The sequence below is a fragment of the Egretta garzetta genome, unplaced genomic scaffold (genome assembly GCF_000687185.1).
Source record: "Egretta garzetta isolate BGI_Z169 unplaced genomic scaffold, ASM68718v1 scaffold384, whole genome shotgun sequence".
In the NCBI taxonomy this organism is placed as follows: domain Eukaryota; kingdom Metazoa; phylum Chordata; class Aves; order Pelecaniformes; family Ardeidae; genus Egretta; species Egretta garzetta.
The window spans coordinates 1,573,396-1,592,430 of record NW_009259496.1 but is presented as its reverse complement, the minus strand read 5'-3'; the positions used below and the strand labels follow the sequence as shown (position 1 = coordinate 1,592,430).

Genomic DNA, 19,035 nt, shown 5'->3' with positions numbered 1-19,035 from the left:
TCCCTCGGGAAAGCCGTGTTCCAAAATGGTTCCGAGGGAACTGAATACCCTGGGAAAACGGGAGCGGTTAGGGGTGAACGGAGTGGCTGTGGATGGGTTAGGCTCCTAAGGAATCCTAGAATTAACGCAGCGCTAGAATTAGTATAAAACCTGTAAATTTTATATTCCTCTCGTAATAGCTATTTATTAGTGTGGATTAATTTTTAAAAAAAAAAAAAATTGTTACATCACGTGTAAGGCGGCTTGTAATTTTTAATGTCTGCATTTACATTCCTTGCAGCAGGCCACAGCAAGTCTGTGCCGGCGAGAAGCGCAGCCCCCAGAGTGATCGTGCACATTGACCTGGACTGCTTTTACGCACAAGTAGAAATGATCCGTAATCCTGAATTAAGAGAGAAGCCTTTAGGTACGAGCTACTTTGCTGTTAATTTGGGGATTATGTGTATTCAAGGCAGAAGCAGCCGAGGACGTGAATAAACGAAGGGCGCGCCTGTGCGGTGAGATACAGGCAGCCACGCCGGAGCTGTAACCACATCCAGAGTGAGCAAGGTGCAGTCTAGACTCCGGCGTAGCTGCGACTACAAGATTAATAAATCCTCTTGAGCACAAGTGCGGGCACTTACCGACGTGTCTGAGCAGTTCCGGGGATTGAAGGTGGTTTAGAGCATACACGGGCACAGAGAGGGCTGAGCTCCACAGTGAGCCTTGGGCACAGTCATGCTTAAAGCATGCTTTATTCCATCCAGAGGCAGCCAGTAGCGTCTACGATCGGCAGGGAAAGTACATTTTAAAATAACTTTTACCTAAAGAGCGTTTTCACGGGCACGGTGGCCTGAAAAGGCTCAAAATGAAGGGCAAAATTACAAGGGGAAAAAAATATCTTTAAGGTTGTAAAATGTTCTTACCGTCCAGTAATCCACATCAAGAGATCCGTCCTCGTAGTCTTGTAAAATAAGGCTCCTCGTTCCCTCGGTCCGTGGTGTTGCGTTCTGATCAAAGCATACGGCTTCATAGTCCTTGCAGCGGCGTGGAGGTGCTGTGATCTTCTGTGAAGTACCAAGCAACCTGAACTGAAAAAAAAACCCCACATTTATTTTTAGGTGTGCAACAGAAATCCATCGTAGTTACCTGTAACTATGAAGCCAGAAAACTTGGAGTTAAGAAACTGATGTCCGTCAAGGACGCTAAAGAGAAGTGTCCGCAGCTGATGCTGGTTAATGGTGAAGATCTAACGCCATACAGGGAGATGTCGTACAAGGTTACAGGTACCAAATCAACCATTTTTCGGTAGAGGACAAACACTTTCTGTTAAACTCTGCGCACACAGGTGTGCAATAGTAAATGACATTTTGCTGCTCTAAAAGTTCTAAAAGAATGCGCCTCATACCGCGGCGGCAATACTTACAGTCGTACGACGTCAGTATTTCATAGAATCATAGAATAGAATCACAGAATCACTTTGGTTGGAAAAGACCTTTGAGATCATCGAGTCCAACCTTTAACCTAACCCTGCCATCCCACCACTAAACCCTGGCCCTCAGCACCTCATCTCTCCTTCTTTTAAATCCCTCCAGGGATGGGGACTTGACCACCTCCCTGGGCAGCCCCTTCCAGAGCCTGACAACCCTTTTGGTGAAGAAGTTTTTCCTAATGTCCAGCCTAAACCTGCCCTGGCGCAACTTCAAACCATTCCCCCTTGTCCTATCATCTGTTACCAGGGAGCAGAGGCCGACCCCCCCCTCCCTACAGCCTCCTCTCAGGCAGCTGTAGAGGGCGATCAGGGCTCCCCTCAGCCTCCTCTGCTCCAGACTAAAGAACCCCAGTTCCGAACTTGTTTTGCGGAACAAGCTGTTACTAGACTGGGTTGCAGTCTGGGCCAGGCACTGCAAATGTATCAGACTGATGCTCTATGGGATCTGTACGCTACGTTAGGATTATGCCCACGTAGTTCTTTAGGAACAATTTTTCTTCTTTAAATACCGACTGTGGTAATGAATTTCCAAACGTGAAGGCAGTGGAGGGCAGGACGCTGAAGCCTTCGAGTGGGTGAACTTCTCTAGTATCTCTTAATTAAATGATCTGCCAGCATTGTCACTGATCACTGCTTTCATCATGAGCAGTGTTAGCAGGCAAAATAGTAACAACTTAGAAGTGAGAGCCCACCTAGCTGGGAAGCAGATTTCCGTAGGAGAAAGCACTGCAGAGGTTAACAACTGCAATTTCAAAAAGAAACGAGGGAAGAAAGAGATTTGGGGCGAAGGAAAGCAGGTGACAGAGGTAGTTGCGGGATGAAGAAATACTCCTCCTCTTCACCTTTGCCTTATTTTGGTCTGGAAGAGAACAGCGTTTCTCTTCATGCAGGCAGCCTACTCGAGTCCGTGGGAGATGAGCCGTGGGTTGATGCAGGCATGAAAACCGCGCGTGCTCCGTTGGGTGCGTATTATCCTTGGGTATTTTTGCCTCCTAGAGCTGTTGGGGGAATTCTGTCCGCTGGTGGAAAGGCTTGGGTTTGATGAAAATTTTGTGGATATCACAGAGATCGTAGAGAAAAGACTAAACCAGCTACAGCAAAGTGGATGTTCCACAGTCTGTGTGTCTGGCCACGTGTACAACAACCGAGGTGAGCTAAACCTTCTCCTTGTTGAAAAATACCGTCGATGTTTGCGCAGCTCAGTACGAAGTAGCTGTCTGCTTCTAAGTATTGAGCTGAACAGCTGGAAACTGGTATTGCGCTGTGCTTGCTTTCTGTGTTTGAGAGCACGGGTATCACAAACGTTGATCAGCGTTCCAGTTCGACTGTGCGAAAAGGAAATCTCCGTGGTTAGACAAGCACGTACAGTGACTGGGGAGAACAGATTTTCACTGACCTCTTTTCTTCTTTAAAGTAGTTTTACTGTAGCGAGACACAGAATTTTGTTTCAGCTTGAATGCTGCTGTTGTCAATCGGCAAAATTCCGTGAGTTTTTTAGCAAACAAAAACCAGAGTAAATTTTTGCTACAGTCATCAGGTCAGGAATAGACTTTTCTGGGTGCAGAGTAGCTCACTGAGCCGCTCCGAACATCATCAGACGTGAATGCAGTAGCTATGGCGTGACATTCATTCCGTGCACGAGGAAGGAAAGCAGTTGGGTTTTTCCTGGACTTTGAGCTATTGCGATGGCTTTGCATGTGGTTTGGAGAGGAGGGAAATGTCTGAGTAGTCCTTTTCCTCATTTGCATGTGCGTAATGAAGGCTTAGCAAATTAAAGATTTGTAAATCTCTACTTTGGTTACATTGGTACAAGAATCTGTGGTATTTAACACTTTCCTTTGACATCTCTTAGTCCGTTGTATTTTATATTTAAAATACTCCCTCAACATTATGCTTCCTGGACAGCGTGCCCTGGCTTTGGACAGCAGCAGTGTCCCTTTTACCAGGGTTTTTGGGAGACAGGAGCGAGGTTAAAGTTGGATACCAAAGCCGTGGCCATACCGCTTGACCCGTGAGACCGTACTTCCTTGTACCGCTTTCACGCAATGTAAAAAAATAGCAAAATGTAGAAAATTAGCTAATGGGGTGACTGTTCACATCCCGAGTGCTGCTCGCTTCTTCTTTTGCAGCTATCGATTTGGGTGATACAACGCACGTAAGACTAGTTATCGGCTCTCGGATTGCAGAGGAGTTCAGGAAAGCCATACACGCAAGGCTGGGCCTCACAGGCTGTGCAGGAGTGGCCTCTAACAAATTACTGGCTAAACTGGTATCTGGGACCTTCAAACCAAATCAGCAAACAGTTCTTCTGCCTGAAAGCTGTCCGGATCTCATACGCAGCCTTGATCACATCCAAAAAGTGCCTGGTGAGTACGGTGCTATCAGCGTAGATGGAGAGCGTACTGACACAAGATGATAAGGAAAAATACTGAAAAAATTATAGCTGAAATAATTTTAAAATCTGGTTCTCGCCAGCAGGCAGCGGGGTATGCGGCGGTGCGTTTAGGGTGCTTTTTTTTCATAAGCTATTCTGAATTTTGTTTAGCAGAAGGAATGAAAAGACTCCTTAATTTTCAGTTGTGACATAAACGTGTTGCAAGATGCCTTCAAAATCTCAGTTTACCAAAGCCTAAACGCTGTGGCTGATACTAGGTTTTAAATACAAGCTTCTTTAAACTTGGTGATTGGAAACCAACCAGCAGTTATTAAAACAGTTACTAAACCAGTTATTAAAATGGTCTGCTGGAACCCAACAGAATACCTGCAGGAAGTACTTTTCCTAATTATTCAACCCTGACACAGTGCTGCTGGCCAGGCAGCAGACACAGGCGGACCTTTGCTGTGTCCCACTGGCGTTTCTATTGGCAGATTCTAAAACTCAAATGGAAACCCACCAAAAACATTGCTGAAAAGCCTGCGTTGCAATAGCAAAAATAATTGTCAGTACGTGGGTGGGCATTTTTTATACATATGTATATATGTTTTCACTTTTCTGTGTATTTTTAATACCCATTTTATTTAGGCATCGGCTACAAAACTACCAAACGTCTCGAAACGCTGGGCATTAGGAATGTGCGCGATCTCCAAGCGTTGCCGTTGGCTCTGCTAGAGAAGGAACTAGGTGTTCCTGTTGCTCAGCGCATCCAAAAACTCAGTTACGGAGAAGATGACTCCCCTGTGACTCCATCAGGCCCGCCTCAGGTACAAGCATTGTTCTGAAGTACTTTATAATGAGCAAAAAATATTGCTTGTAGTTTCATACAGCTTTGCTGGACTAACCAAAATGATGCATTTTCGTATCTATTCTCCAGTACAATGCAAATTAACGTATAATTCTCCTGAAATTCAGTTGAGATCTGAGTGTCAAAGATATCTTGGTGTTAATTCTACACGCTTAATTGTGATACTTCTTTTCCTCTTCAGAATTTTGAAGTAAATATAAAACTGAAAGGACTAATGTATTTTTTTAGTCCTTTAGTGATGAAGATTCCTTTAAAAAATGTTCATCGGAAGTGGAAGTTAAAGAGAAAATTGAAGGACTGCTTCCTAACCTATTAGACAGGTGACTGACTTCAGTAGCTCTTTTTGATGATGAAATTGTGACCTGAGGGGACTTGGAGCATATGTTAGGTTTGTCTCATACTGCTTCTCTCAGCAAAACACCCCGTACAGGGACAGCACCTGCCTCTCCAACTTCCCCTTTGGTCATTTTTTTTTTCTTCTGTTCATGCTGTATTGCCCTGCTTTCCTCTTGCCCCCAGGCTGGCTGCCAGCCCTTCCATTCCTGCGCAGCCTCTCCGATGAAGATCTCTGCATATTCCGTTTGCTGATCCCTCTCTGTTGCTTTGCTCGTGCGTCACAGCATTCGGTGCATCTTCCCTAATCTCCGTGAAGGATCCCAGGTTTCCCTTCTCTTCCCCTAAGTGACTTTCTCTACTTTCAGGCCCTTGGTTATCACGTTTATGCATGTCTGCTGCTCCACAGCTTATTTGTCTGTCAGTCTGAAAGGACATTTTAGTTTCTTCCTCCTTCCCTCGGCCTGCAAATCCAGGCAGCATCCAAACCCAGGATACTGGACAAAACCACCAGCATAGCAGGAAGATGCATTTACTCATGTCTTGACTATCATGACTTTCCTATTCTCCCTTTCTATCCTGTGACTCGCTTAAAAGAAATTAATAAAAAGGAGTAATACCCTAGCAGCACTGCACTGTGCTTCCTGTTCTGCTGTGCTTCAACTTCTGATTGTGCAACCTCTGTGTGTCAGCCCTGAATAGCCTTTGTCCCCCCCATTACTTTTTTTTTTCCCCTCTAAATATTTCCATATTCTCTGCATGCCTCTCCAAGCCTTAAAATAACCTACAAGTCTTAAAGGTTTTCTGTCCCCACGTCTATGCAAGTCTCACAACAGATAGATCCATTTTAGTTATATTAACGTTGTAGGCAAGCAGTCTTCTGGACATTGCTCGGTAATCACATTTGAAGTGAGGCTGTTTGTCCTGGCTTGTGTACAACATGGAGAAGTGAGAATTTTTTTTGTAGGGATGGATGCCTTTTGGAGGGGGGAAGAAACAATTATGTGCTTTGTTTTTTACCCTTCATCCAAAAGCCAGCTAATGTTTTGCTGCTGAAGTGGGGATGTTTCCTTGAAAAGCAGGAAGAAGAGCTAAAAGCTGAGGATTACACAGGGTATAACTGCAAAGGCTGTACTGCTTTCCATGTATTAAATATCAAAACGTGGCAGTATTGCAGACCGACCCACTTAATTTCCACATTCCCTTCAGTTGAAGACTCTTAGAGACAGTATTCACGTTGTGTTAAACTTCTAACTTACGGATAATTAAGTTCCCCATATAATCAGGGGAGTAAGCCAGAAGTTGGGAGAGATCTGCAATGCTTAACTTAAGTGGCTTGGTAACCTAAATGCTGTGACGATTTCCACAGACCCTCCGAAAAATACTCGTAACGCTTACTGCCTTGTGCACGTTTGTGTTCCACAGAATATACAAAGATGGAAGACAGCCACACACAGTAAGACTGACCATACGCCAGCTCTCCTCAACCGAGAAATGGCTTAATCGGGAAAGTCGTCAGTGTCCTATTCCACCTCATCTCATTCAGAAATTCGGAAAAGGTAAACTGAGAATTTTTGAAAAGATCAACTTTGTGCTGCTGCCACCTAACTTCTCTGTAAAATTCCGTTACTTAATGCCATGATAATATTCCCGACACTTAATATTTGGAAACTTTTTCATTACTTGTAATTTTGACGAGATACACTAAAACCACATAAAACTTCACTCTAGGGGGTAACTTCTGTGTTACTACCGTGTTTTAACCCGGTCTGGCTGGATTCCTGGCAGTAAATTTCTCGATGGGGTGGGAAAGGGCGACTGGGGGCTGTTTACCAGATTATTAATCTGCTGTTCTCTGTTAGGGATTTGAATTATGTTCTCAATTTTGTGATGTAATAAAATGTCTTTCTGATGTACCTCTGAAAATTAGTAAGTCTGAGAAGGATGAGAGCCTTTAAGCTTTCCAACCAGCAAATGCAATGCATTTGAGACTTCATTCAGATTGGGGTGAAGAAATAAATCTGCATCACTGCTGTGGCAGCACACAGAATCACCATTCCCTGACTCTAGCTCCTGAACTCTCACAGTCCTAGAGAAGCTGCCAAAAGCCTACACAGCTTCTCGCTTGAAAATTGCTACCGGACTTCCACACTGGAGGAGACTTAATTATTGTCAGCTCATACAGTCACACAAACTCCAGTAAGCCACGTTATTACCAGTGTTGGGGTAATGTTCCATACCTACGTGGCCCTGTAAAGGCCCTTTTTGGGAGAATTAGATCATTTTTCATATCTATTCAGCGTGGCTGGTATTCTGTAATTCTTTTTTTATAACCTAAGTACATATTGTAAAGTAATCTTCACAGGCGTGAAATACAGCGTTTTTACTAGAGGGGAAGAAAAAAAAAAAAGTCTGTTACTCCATTCAGGACATACCTGACAGGGTAGAGGGAACATCCGAACGACTATTGCCAGATTATTTTGGAAGCCTTTGGTAGTGTTTAGAGTTTAATACTCCAGGAATTCATGTTTTGAGATGAATAAAGTTTTCCTTAGTGCGTACGGATGGAGTTACAAATATTCTCATATTGCTAAGAATAGCACTGTATTTTCAACTCCTTAGATTATCATAGAACCATAGAATGGTTTGGGTGGGAAGGGACCCCCAGAGGTCACCCAGCCCAACCCCCCCTGCAGCAGCAGGGACACCTTGAACCACATCAGGTTGCTCACAGCCCCGGCCAACCTGGCCTGGAATGTTCCCAGGGATGGGGCCTCCACCCCCTCTCGGGGCAACCCCTGCCAGGGTTTCACCACCCTCACTGGAAAGAATTTCTTCCTTCTATCTAGTCTAAACCTACTCTGGTTTAGTTTCAAACCATCCCCCCTTGTCCTGTCACAGCTGGCCCTACTAAAAAGATTTTCCCCATCTTTCCTATAGGCTCCTTTTAAGTACTGGATGGATCTCTTAATTTTCTGTGTACGTGCAAAATGTCGAAAGTTCAGAATGTGAAGTTAGAAGTTTGCCTTTCTACTTTGCTATTTAACTCAGTCTTATTCAGTGAGTTACTTTTGATTACGTACATTGCTTTTTTTGCCAACCCTTTTTCTTTTAGAAAGCAGCAACGTTATAGCCCCGTTGGTTGATATACTAATGAAACTCTTTCGAAAGATGATAGATGTAGCTCTACCATTTCACCTTACCCTTTTGAGCGTCTGCTTCTCCAACCTCAAAGATCTTCCTAGCAGCAAGAAAGGATCCATTGGTTTCTATCTAAAGCAGATGTCACCACCATCAGGCTCTGGTAAACGTGTCCGGGTAAGCTGAAAGATACTGAAAACTATCTGCAGATAAGAAAATTCTGAGATTATTTCTGTATTTATTATACAGATTTAAACCTTAAATGCTTTGGAATTTTTAGGACCATAAGTTTTATTCACCTGGTAAAAATGAAGATTTATTTGGAGTTTTCTGAGCAGGTGTTACTTGTTTGCTTTCTTTCAGCCTGCTTAACAAAGATTTAATCCTCTCCTGAATGGGACAGCCAGCTAGGATATTGAGCCCCTTAACCGAAAAGAATAGAATTCACTAAGGGAGAATTCCAAACTTATGTCTTCCAAAAAATAATTCCCAAATTTGCATTCATTCCAGTAAGATCTGCCTTTCATCTGTGAAACAACAGGCCACTTACTCAGACATTAGCATACTGAAGCATCTTTTACCTTAGACTAAAATCTCCTTAAAGTTGCCTATCATTTACCGTGTTGCTTTTATTAAGACACTTTCAGAGATTATTTACCTTCCTGTGCATTCACAAGTCTCCCTGTTCAGACTAGAAATTAAATCAAAGATTCAATTCTGTGCTGGCCAGTAGCTTCTGATCTAGTGAGCCTCTAATTCCCGCTCGGAAGTGGAACAGACCTCCTACCTCCCAGTTGCATACGCTAGACAGTGTAGAAGCTGTCTGTGGAAATGCTGCCAAGTATTTCCACAAGACACTTTCAGTACGTAATGCAAAAACTTAGTCACTTCAAAATTATGTCATGTAATGAATTTACTGTTTCTGTCTTGACACAGCAGTTTTGCGTATTGATAAACTTGTCCGTTTCTCAACTGCTCAGGAACGCGAGGGATAACATCCTATGGTGTATTCTAAAGCTCCACAGAGTTTTAAAGCAATAAAATGTAACTTCAAGGTGTTTGTTACTTCAGAATAAGGATTCCTATGTGTGTGTACTTTTTAAGATCTGTGTTTGAAAATAAGATTTAAAAAAAAAAAACAACCACTACTGATCATAAGGGAAAAAAAATTACCATCTGTTAAGGACTGACTTGAAGAACTTGCTGTTAGTAAAATGCTGCTTGGTAACTAGAAGATTACACAGAACATAATTACGCTTTTATGTACATTTTTTGCCACAGGAAGTAGAAGATGTCTCACAAGGTGAGGGAAGTGCTTCTTGGAACCAGCACTGCAACAGAACCGGAACTACAAAAACTAGGAAACTTTCAGAGGAAAAGCAAAGCAATATAAAAAAGGCAGGAATTCCTGACTTCCCATTTCATTTGGCTCCTGGTGATATTGACCAGGAAGTCTTCAGGGAACTTCCAGAAGATATTCAAAAAGAAATTATTTCTGGAAAAACAGAAGGAATCCCTACTGAGAATGTTTCGGGTCAGCCATCGGGATGTTTTGCAGAAGAGGTATGCAGCACTTCCCCAGATTGTAAGGGACTAAGCAGCGCTACGCACTCTGCAGGGTGCAGTATACATCCCACGTCAGCCCACGGATCTGCAACTGTTCCGGCATGCAGCTCCAGGGCCAGTTGTTCTTCTGAGCCTCCCAGAAGTGCACTGACAGGCAGCAGCATGGAAAACCAACCTACTGACTCCCCAAACTTCAGAGGGAGAGATCTGTTGTCTCTGGAAGCTGGAGCCAGCCAAACTGTTCTGCCTGCCCCTGTCGTGGATAAAGATGAGCAGGCCTTTGAAACAGCGGCTGAAGACAAAACTCAGAGTAGGCAATCGGGAATTGCATTTCCTCCTCATGTTGACACAAAGACTTTTTATGAGCTGCCTGCAGATGTGCAAGAAGAACTGCTAGCTGAGTGGAAGAATGAGGAACCCGTGCCCAAGACTTCGATGAATAAACCCCCTGAAAAGCCTAAAACAAATAAAGGAAGAAGCAATACGGCACCGTGTCTATCACAGTCTAACAGTTTGCTAAGATATTTTAAACCACGGTGAAACATCTTTCGTAATGGTGACACCGTAAGAATTGGCACTTGAAGGCACTTTAGTTATGAAAAGTTTGCTGTAAATTGTAAAGATGTGAATATTAAAAATATATTTTGACAACTTTTGGCATAAATCCTGCTGGTGACTGATTTAAGTAGTACTTTGTCTTATTTTTCTTTCTTATAAATTGACATTTATCTGATGAATCTTTAGTTGTCCTCAAAATATTACAGTATGCAAACATATTTTAGCATTCACTATTAATAACAGTGACTGGAGGAAGGAATTTTTACTTTAATTTTCGTTGAATTATGCTATGTGTGCAGTTAATTGTTTCTAACAACTTGGGAGAGGATTGAGCAGAGAAGATAAAAGCAAATTCCACGCTATTCTTTCATTTGCACCACTCTTTTCTGTGATTTGTAATGGAAATTGCTATTCACATGGCTATCGCTATTTCCTGCAAACTGGAGGTACTAGAAATACCGAGGGGTAATGGGAAATATTACTTCCAAATGAATCATATCAGCAGCTTGTTCCTGGAAATTAGCCAGCGTATAAAAACTGTTCAGGTTTGGTGCTCAGGATTCAGAAAATGACAAACAACTCTGTGTATAAAGAGCAGCTTTTAATGAGATGCTATATACAAATTCATCAGGCTTTTCTTCAAATATTTAATTCCAAAACAGTGAAATAGTTGCTAATTACACTTACACACTTCTAGTTAATAAACATGTTGAAAGCCTCTAGTACACAAGACATTTGCTTGTTTCAGCCAAGAGTTAACATAATTGAGGTAAGAATTTATCGAAGTGAGTTTAAAGCTATGGCAAAATATTGGACTATTTTAACACTGCTATGATTTATATCATCAGATTCTTGTGTGGATGTGTGTGTATATATATTCTCTGCATATAAAGTGCAAAAATATTAGCAAACATCACCTGATTACACTGAAAGCGACATCCTGTACTGTATGGCACTTCAGCGTAAATTCCTGCATCATTCCCAAGAACAGAGATAACCAGCGTTCAGCATTTTAACAGTTAAGCTTTACACATTTCCACGTAAACCCCAATTAAAATAAACAACATCACCTACTTTAAAAAAGAATCCCAGTAAAAGATGCACGTGACTTAAGTGCTTATTATTTTCCACTTACGTTTAATTACGGTCTTTCAAGCCTTTCAGTCCAGCTCTCGTTTCAGTGATTAAGTTTATGAGAGTCGTCGGTAATGCCGTCTCCACTACAGACCAGGGAAGCATTCCTCCTAGTTCTGGCTGAATAAATACGACTAGCTTAGAATGCTCTGGATTCCTGTGATGGAAGGAGCAAAATCCCTCGGTTAACGCTTAATCCTCTCGCTATGGAACTCACTGAGATGTACAGATGTTTACAATTTCTAGTCCGTCGCTGTTGAAATCACTGATACGAAAAAGCAGAGGGTGTATAAAAGTTTCAAAAGATAGTCCGACTCACAAAACCGATCGGCGCAGAACTCTAAAGTTTCCCCAGAATTAAATTGTCTAAATAAAATTGAAAAAAAAAAAAAAAAAAAAGCTATATGGTTCAGTGAATTTTAAGCTTGGTACAGAGAAGACAACTGTGTAACCAAAGATGCTGATGTAAGGGGGCTTTAAACACTTACTCAGGCAAAGGTGAACACACATATCCACAGGGATTGTTGTAGCCTCGGACACAAGAGGGAGTCGGAGGGCAGCTGGAGTATTCCACGCTGACAGCTACAAGTTGTCACACGCAAAAAGCAAAGTCAAATTAATTACGTTTATATACGTCAATCATATGACTCAAAAATACCTTTTAAAAACAGACCACTAACTGCTATAGGATAGTAAAAGATCTCGCAATGTGGTCACCAGTGGGCTTAGCAATTCCATTCTGTACACAAAACACCTAAAGGACATTAAATATTTGCGCAAGTAATTCAATACGTGTAGAAGTTTCTATAGATGCTGGGGCAGGTATACCCCCAAGTATTATCCCTCAGACGTGATTACACATGTAAGTGTTGAGGTGTGGCTTCGTTCTGAACAAAGAAGTCAGTTTGTCAGCAGATGTCATTAATTAGTAAACGCAACTGCAGAGAAGACAAGGAAATAGCTGCATGCATGCACAGTAGCAGTTAGGAGGGGTTGTTTTGTTTTGCTATCCATGCCTTTTGCATAATAGAAGTATTGTAGGAGTATGGCTTGGAAAAAACTGACAGGTCAGTAAAGTTCCAAGACGAACAACGTTGTTTTCTGCCGTGTACTAAGATCCACTCAAAGGAAAAAGAAATGTAGTAGCAGGGAGAGATTTGCCTGGCTGGCCATATAGTTGTAATATTAATAATTTTGTGTTTTGTATAAGTTTACAGAGCCAAACTCAAAGAGAGCCAAATACGGAGCAAATTAGCAAGTTCACTCTGAGAACAGCATCTGAGGCGAGTAGCGTTTGCTCAGGAAGCCATCTAAGTACAGAGAAGTGTTACTAACTAAACACTGAATTTATATAGCAAAATAATAAACGCTAGCTTCCTCATACTACTACGTTTTTTTCACTTTTTCAAACAGAGGCATAATAGGAGACTAAACAAAGAATGCAGTATTTTTGTTAAAGATTAATTTTGATCATCTCAATATTAAAAACCAGATTTGTTTTGGGGACAAACAGGAGGGGACTGTTAACATCAGTAAGACCACACAGAGCCAGGTACTCTCTACTGCCATTAGGCTGCAGAGCTTACTCTACAGACATTCACCTTAGGATTTCCAGAACGTAGCCAAAACATGAAAACATGCAGTCGTTACATGCAACTCACAGTTAGTCGTAAGGATATCACCAGGATATGGTTTAACATGCAGCAGGTCAACAAAATCTCTCGATGAAATCAGTCCCATACCGTAACTGTGTGTTACACTGTGGTATATGCCAGTGTCCTACAAGCAAAAGTCATTTTTTGAATTAATATGTAAGAAGCTAGGTTTTATTTAATTGGCAAAGCAGCGTTACATGCTGAATAACGAGAATGTGGCAAAAAGCGGTTCCTATTTTTAGCTGATGATGACAGTTCTCTTATCTAGTGAGGGCTGAACTAACATGAGAGCCATAAAAAGGATATTCCAGGCACACGGGGTAGGGATTCACCGCCATTCCCTCTGGCCTAGATTTGAGGCAGGAGTATAGTTTCTGCATGGAAAAACTCAAACCGTGCACATTTAGTATCCAGGTTTAGTGGAGCTAGCATGCCTATTTGCATTAAAATACACATGCTAGACTGCACATTGCATCTAGGACAAAGATGCAGAATCTGTTACACTAAATCAGTTCCCAAAAAAAAAAAAAGCAAAGATATGGTTGGATGTACCACTACATCCTACCATCTGCCCAACTCTAGGAGATCCAGGCAATGGAAAGTGAGAGGAGTTCAGGGAAGACAAAAAGGGGAAGATTTTTTCTTTCTCTCCCACGATTTAGAGAGTACTTTCATACACTTGAGCCGTTCATGTACACGTAATACGTTCTGAGACCTCGCTCAAGCGGTTAGACCAAAGCTGGCTAACACAAAATTGATGTTCTTCATAGGAATTCTGAGTTCTGGGTTTCCAGAGCGCCCAAGACCAAGCCCCAAGCCACTGGAGTTTGGAACACACAGTATTTCACAGCACTAGCACAGCAGCAGTTCAACTTTCAGGCTGCCCTTGACTTTGGTGATTTTTTTCCATCTGGGTAAACCACGCTCACTGTGAGAGGGGAGCTTTCCTTACGTTTTGGTGTGATTGTGCCTCACCCTACTCCTCATGGAGACTTCTGTTGTTTCCCATGGACTGAATTCTTGGCAGGCTTGAGGACATTTATTTCACAATAAATATTTAACGCCTCAGAGGAGGGACACAGTTCACACCCATTTCACATAAGCAGCAGGTTTAGAAGTTTTTACCAACCCAGAACATATTTTGCATTAAGAGCTTTCTTCATCCCAGTAGAGGTCTTTTTAGTCACCATAATTCATGCAGAAATAGTTAAAGTAAAATCTTTGTATTAAATTATCATATTACCTGGTCGATCCTTTCTAACAGCTTGTAAGATTGTAATGCTTTGTCCCATTTGTTTCGATATTCGGGAAGATACATAAAAGGAATAATTTTACTAGGGACTTCCTTAATTATCCCTTCTCCACGGTATCTAGATGGTATAAAAAACAAATATTGAATTCCCAGTTATGAATTGGAAAAACAAGTTATATGATAATAAGCATCTAGCAGTTGGGGATGCCAGGCTATAATGAGGTAAAGTACACTAACATGATTGCGCTTGATGGATTGATTAAAATTCAAGTAGTAAAAAAAATTATGTTCCGTATTATCAGTTCTGTAACTGATTTTTGAGATCATTACGTTCTTGACACCATACATTTTCGATGAATTATTTGTGAGCTGTTAGACAGGAACCTGTGAATTTAAATATACGCAATTCATCTTAGTTTATTTTTCCTATACAGATACTTTTGATCCATTTTGACACCGACTGCAAGTCTCCTCACTATTTATGAACTTGCACATTGTGGCACTTCTCCAACTTTTGTTCATAACCTTCTAAGGAGGTCAAGGGAAAGTTCACAGAGGGGAAGAGGGGCCTTTCACAAGGAAATGGGAAACTCCTGTAATGCTGGGAAATGCTCGCTAACACTGACAGCTCTCGCACCTAGTTCTCGGAGAAACTGTGAATCACTACAGTAAGCACTCACAGACAGCAATTGAATGCAAAGGTGAAGGATGCTGCGTGACAAGAGATGAGCTCAAAGGAGACGATGCTTGCAAACCATTTAAGAAACATGAAATCAGATTTACAGACCCTGCTGAGGCACGAGCTTAAGGCAGAAAGAGCAAAGTTCAAACCCAAACACAGAGGCCCTGTAAAATCACGGGTCTGTTTCGTCACTCTGCAGCAACTCTGTCACCACGTACTGCCCTGGTGGAGCGAGCGCAGCATGGGTGTGTGTGACTACTCCAGAAACTCACTTCGCCACTAGCTACAGCAGGTCCGATGGTGATGGAAAACATTTTAATGCCTACTCAGAAACAGCAAACGTAAGCTGTGGCAGGACCAGTTAAAACCAGCTTCTTCTTAATATTCGGATACACCCTTTATTTCCGTAACTCCCATGAACTTGTGTGTACCAATCTCCTAAGCACCTGTATCTTCTCTCCTGAACTCAGTGTGAGTTGTTAATCTTAAGGAGGACTTCTTCTAGGCAAGGCTTCTGCAAGACACAGTTGCTAGAATAAAAGAATAGCAGACTTGTGAAAAATCTCAATTTCCAGTTTGTACAGTGGATTATCGAGAACACTGGAAAAAGAGGAAGCAAGCCTGATAAAGGCCGCTTGGATCCCCGAATCTAGTCTCACTATCTTGGACAAACTGAAATACAGACCTCATTGTCTTTTGTGAGTGAAGGTGACATAATTTCAAATGAAATCCCATTCAGCCTTGAACAATCACCTTAATGCTTCCCTAAACTCTGCTGAAAACATTTCACTCACGTGAAGCAAGGATCTCTATTGTTTCTCACTACCAGATCCCACACTGATTTCTTTTAGCAAGTAAAGCAAACTGTGAATACTCCTGCCAATTAAAAGAGAAACTGGCATTTGTGATACGCAGTTTGTAAGTGGTCAACGTCAAACTGAAAATGGGAACAGCTATACTTTGGCTCCTAGAAACAGGGAGTATTCCTTCACAAAAGACACACTGGGGACCAGTACTGCTGGTACAAAGATTTGTACAAAGATAAATGAATGAAAGACTTTGGCTCTCTGTACCAAATGGCAGAGAGCACAATGACGCTTCTCCTAACTGCAGAGGACTTGCTACATACAGATCTGAGTACAACTGAAAATGTCTTCGTGCCTGACTGAGACTACAGCACATCTTTATTCCTCCACAGAAATAAGCCAGGCACATTCTTATGAATTCTAAGCAACCAGACTCTCACTTCTTCAGATCTACCTGTATTGAAATAGGACCTAAAATAAAATAATAACGCCACATACAAAGTATGCAAAATCTTATTAAGATAACAGTACTTTTAACATATTCTAATGAACTATTACAACAGTTTTCCATTACAATACTGTAGAGTAATTCTTCTGTAATACTAGTGATATAGCATTTTCTGTGATTAATACCTTCTTCATTCAAACCTTCAGAAATAATTAGAAAACCAAGCAAGACTTTTGGATTTAGAATACCACTAATCACAAACATCTCATCATATTAAGAACAAAAAAGAATCAGATGTAAATTTTCTCTACTGCCTATCTGTCTAGATTGGCATTTAATATAATTTAATACCCATTAGGCATTTTAATACAAAAAAAAAAAAAAGAAAGAGGCTAAAGATATCTTCAAGTGTCCTCTTTTCCTCTGCTTTGCTTTGGCACACCTCTCTTCAGTGAGATTTTTTTTTTTCTTCTTTCCCCTAGTTTAATGAGCTGAATCAGCTCGGTAAAGAGTCAGCTGAGTGCCATAGCCACCATAAATGAGAAGCAGGATTGGAGAGCCAAGAGAGGGGAGGGAAGAGGGGTGGAGGAATGTAAAGAGTAGAGCCAACGCTATCAGTGACAGCAAGTTATGGGATCAGCTTCATCTGCCTCAGCTAACCCCACCCTTTGGGCCAAATCTAGCCGCTGAACAACAGCACAGAATTCCTCTTCCTCAGGAGAAGGAAGGGCAGATGAAGTTGTTGTTCCAGAGATTGTATGACCTTCTTATCCTCAGTACAGTTAATTCAGTTTCAGGTGCCAGAAAGAAAAAGGTACAAAGGACAGATAAGGTAGAGCGAGAGCATAAGCACATCTGCATGCATATCAGTCACTTCACAAGTACAAAGGGGTGAAAAGCAAAGCCCAGTTGGTAAGATGTAACGGCTTGAACAGAATATCCCACCAGGAAGAGCCACTGACTTCAGGTCAAAACTGGACTCTGTATCTACTTATTCCATATTAGTGTTATCTAGTATTCAATTTTCATAGCACAGTTGAAAATTGCATGGGAAATCCATCTCTTGTATTCCAGCCCTACTGCTGACCCCGTGTAGCTGCAGTGCAAAATCTTCTCCACGGGTAACAAAACGAAACGCTTTCATGAAGGACAGAGCACAGTTAAAATTTCCATTTCAGTCTTGGGTGTCACTGTTCAAAAAATATGTTGTTATTCATTACAATGACAAACAAAATATAAGTACTTACATATTTCCTGCGTACTCTTTTGAAGGCTTTGAAGAAACTGTAACATTTTTCTCAAAGTAGAAAAAGGAAAAATAAAAACTTAGCAGTTGATAAAGAGTTGCCAACTAATTTTTAAAGGAAAACAGTTTTAAATACTTTTTGCAACAAAAAATAATAATTTAATGTTTAATAAAAATAACAACTTTATAAACAACATGAACTTTTTCTTACTGAAACTTTTATCACTCTCCATCCTGAAGTATCTTGACTGTATGATAAAATTTTTTCTGAAACTTCATCCGAAATTTTCTTATAGTCCATTTACCTGTAAAGATTTAAAAGCAGTTTGCTGGTATATGATAAAAACATTCCTTAAAGAGCAAAAAACAGAGGGCTCATTCCGGGATTCTTTTCACATGCTTTAGTTCACCGAGTACTTCTATCAAATGAAATTTTTGTTCATCATACTCAATTTCAGAAAAAGACAGTCTTGATTTAAACAGAATTCTGTAATTGACTTCCAGTCTGGGCTACTAAGGAGGAGTGGGTCTCGAGAACGAATTACAGCTTCTAGTGAGACACACCATTCACTCCACGTTAAATCCATCATTACTCCACATTGAAACCTCCCCTCCTTATACAGTTTATCACCCCAGATTCTGATTCCACCACGATTTGCTAGTCATCAGCCAACTTGCAGAGTTAAAACACGAGGGGCTCAAACAAGCAGAGATTTTTCTTACATCAGAACTATACACAACAACTGTTACAGGCTGTGCTGCTGTGGAAACCCTTCGGCACGCCAGAGGCCCGGCTCCAGCCCTAGCGCAGTGGCAAGGCCGCAGAATCATAGAATCACAGAATGGTTTGGGTGGGAAGGGACCCCCAGAGGTCACCCAGCCCAACCCCCCTGCAGCAGCAGGGACACCTTGAACCACATCAGGTTGCTCACAGCCCCGGCCAACCTGGCCTGGAATGTTCCCAGGGATGGGGCCTCCCCCCCTCTCGGGGCAACCCCTGCCAGGGTTTCACCACCCTCAGGGTAAAGAATTTCTTCCTTCTATCTAGTCTAAACCTACTCTGGTTTAGTTTCAAACCATCCCCCCTTGTCCTGTCACAGCTGGCCCTACTAAAAAGCTTGTCCTCACCTTTCCTGTAGGCCCCCTTTAGGTACTGAAAGGCCGTAATCAGCTCTCCCCGCAGCCTTCTCTTCTCCAGGCTGAAGAAGCCGCCCTCCACCCAGCCCTGCCTCCCCACCCGTTCTTCCCCCCTACGCACAGTTCTCCCTCGGGGAGCTCTTTCTCCCAACAATAACAACGGTGGATCTCAGCCCAACAGCGCCGAACGCTTCTGGACCAGCCTCTCACACAGTAACTTCACACCTCAACCTTTAGGGGCCTGTCCCGTGTAAGGGGTCGCACGGACTCTTCCAGGGCTACCTCAGCGACAGCCCGCGGAACGCGGCCCGGTGCTCCCTTTGGGCTCCCCGCCCCTCAAGGACGGTGCCCGCCGAGCCCAGCA

The 19,035-nt window shown here is 42.1% G+C and overlaps 2 protein-coding genes across 7 annotated transcripts; one reads left to right on the top strand and one right to left on the bottom strand.

Annotated features, from left to right (window-relative positions):
* Window positions 1–6: 6 nt before the first annotated feature.
* Window positions 7–10,553, top strand: POLI (DNA polymerase iota). Of its 4 annotated transcripts, none has more exons than XM_035892924.1 (9): window positions 7–406; window positions 1,101–1,265; window positions 2,468–2,620; window positions 3,601–3,837; window positions 4,494–4,672; window positions 4,942–5,033; window positions 6,472–6,605; window positions 8,162–8,364; window positions 9,469–10,448. In XM_035892924.1, the coding sequence occupies exons 1-9, from the start codon at window positions 256–258 to the stop codon at window positions 10,291–10,293; spliced, it is 2,139 nt and encodes a 712-aa protein (XP_035748817.1). In that variant the 5' UTR covers window positions 7–255; the 3' UTR covers window positions 10,294–10,448. The 4 variants fall into 4 exon arrangements, with proteins under 4 accessions (XP_035748817.1, XP_035748819.1, XP_035748820.1 ...); XM_035892925.1 differs by lacking the exon at window positions 7–406 and adding an exon at window positions 413–549 and having other exon boundaries at window positions 9,469–10,452; XM_035892926.1 differs by lacking the exon at window positions 3,601–3,837 and having other exon boundaries at window positions 9,469–10,553.
* On the bottom strand, window positions 8,362–17,835 carry STARD6 (StAR related lipid transfer domain containing 6). 3 transcript variants are annotated; one of them, XM_035892929.1, is made up of 7 exons: window positions 17,746–17,835; window positions 17,536–17,585; window positions 14,344–14,470; window positions 13,107–13,224; window positions 11,934–12,027; window positions 11,447–11,602; window positions 8,362–8,386 (listed from the first exon to the last, which is right to left on the bottom strand). In XM_035892929.1, exons 1-6 carry the CDS (start codon window positions 17,833–17,835, stop codon window positions 11,449–11,451), a joined length of 633 nt encoding a protein of 210 aa, XP_035748822.1. In that variant the 3' UTR covers window positions 8,362–8,386; window positions 11,447–11,448. The 3 variants fall into 3 exon arrangements, with proteins under 3 accessions (XP_035748822.1, XP_035748821.1, XP_009635698.1); XM_035892928.1 differs by lacking the exon at window positions 8,362–8,386 and adding an exon at window positions 10,124–10,210; XM_009637403.2 differs by lacking the exon at window positions 8,362–8,386 and having other exon boundaries at window positions 10,693–11,602.
* Window positions 17,836–19,035: the final 1,200 nt, after the last annotated feature.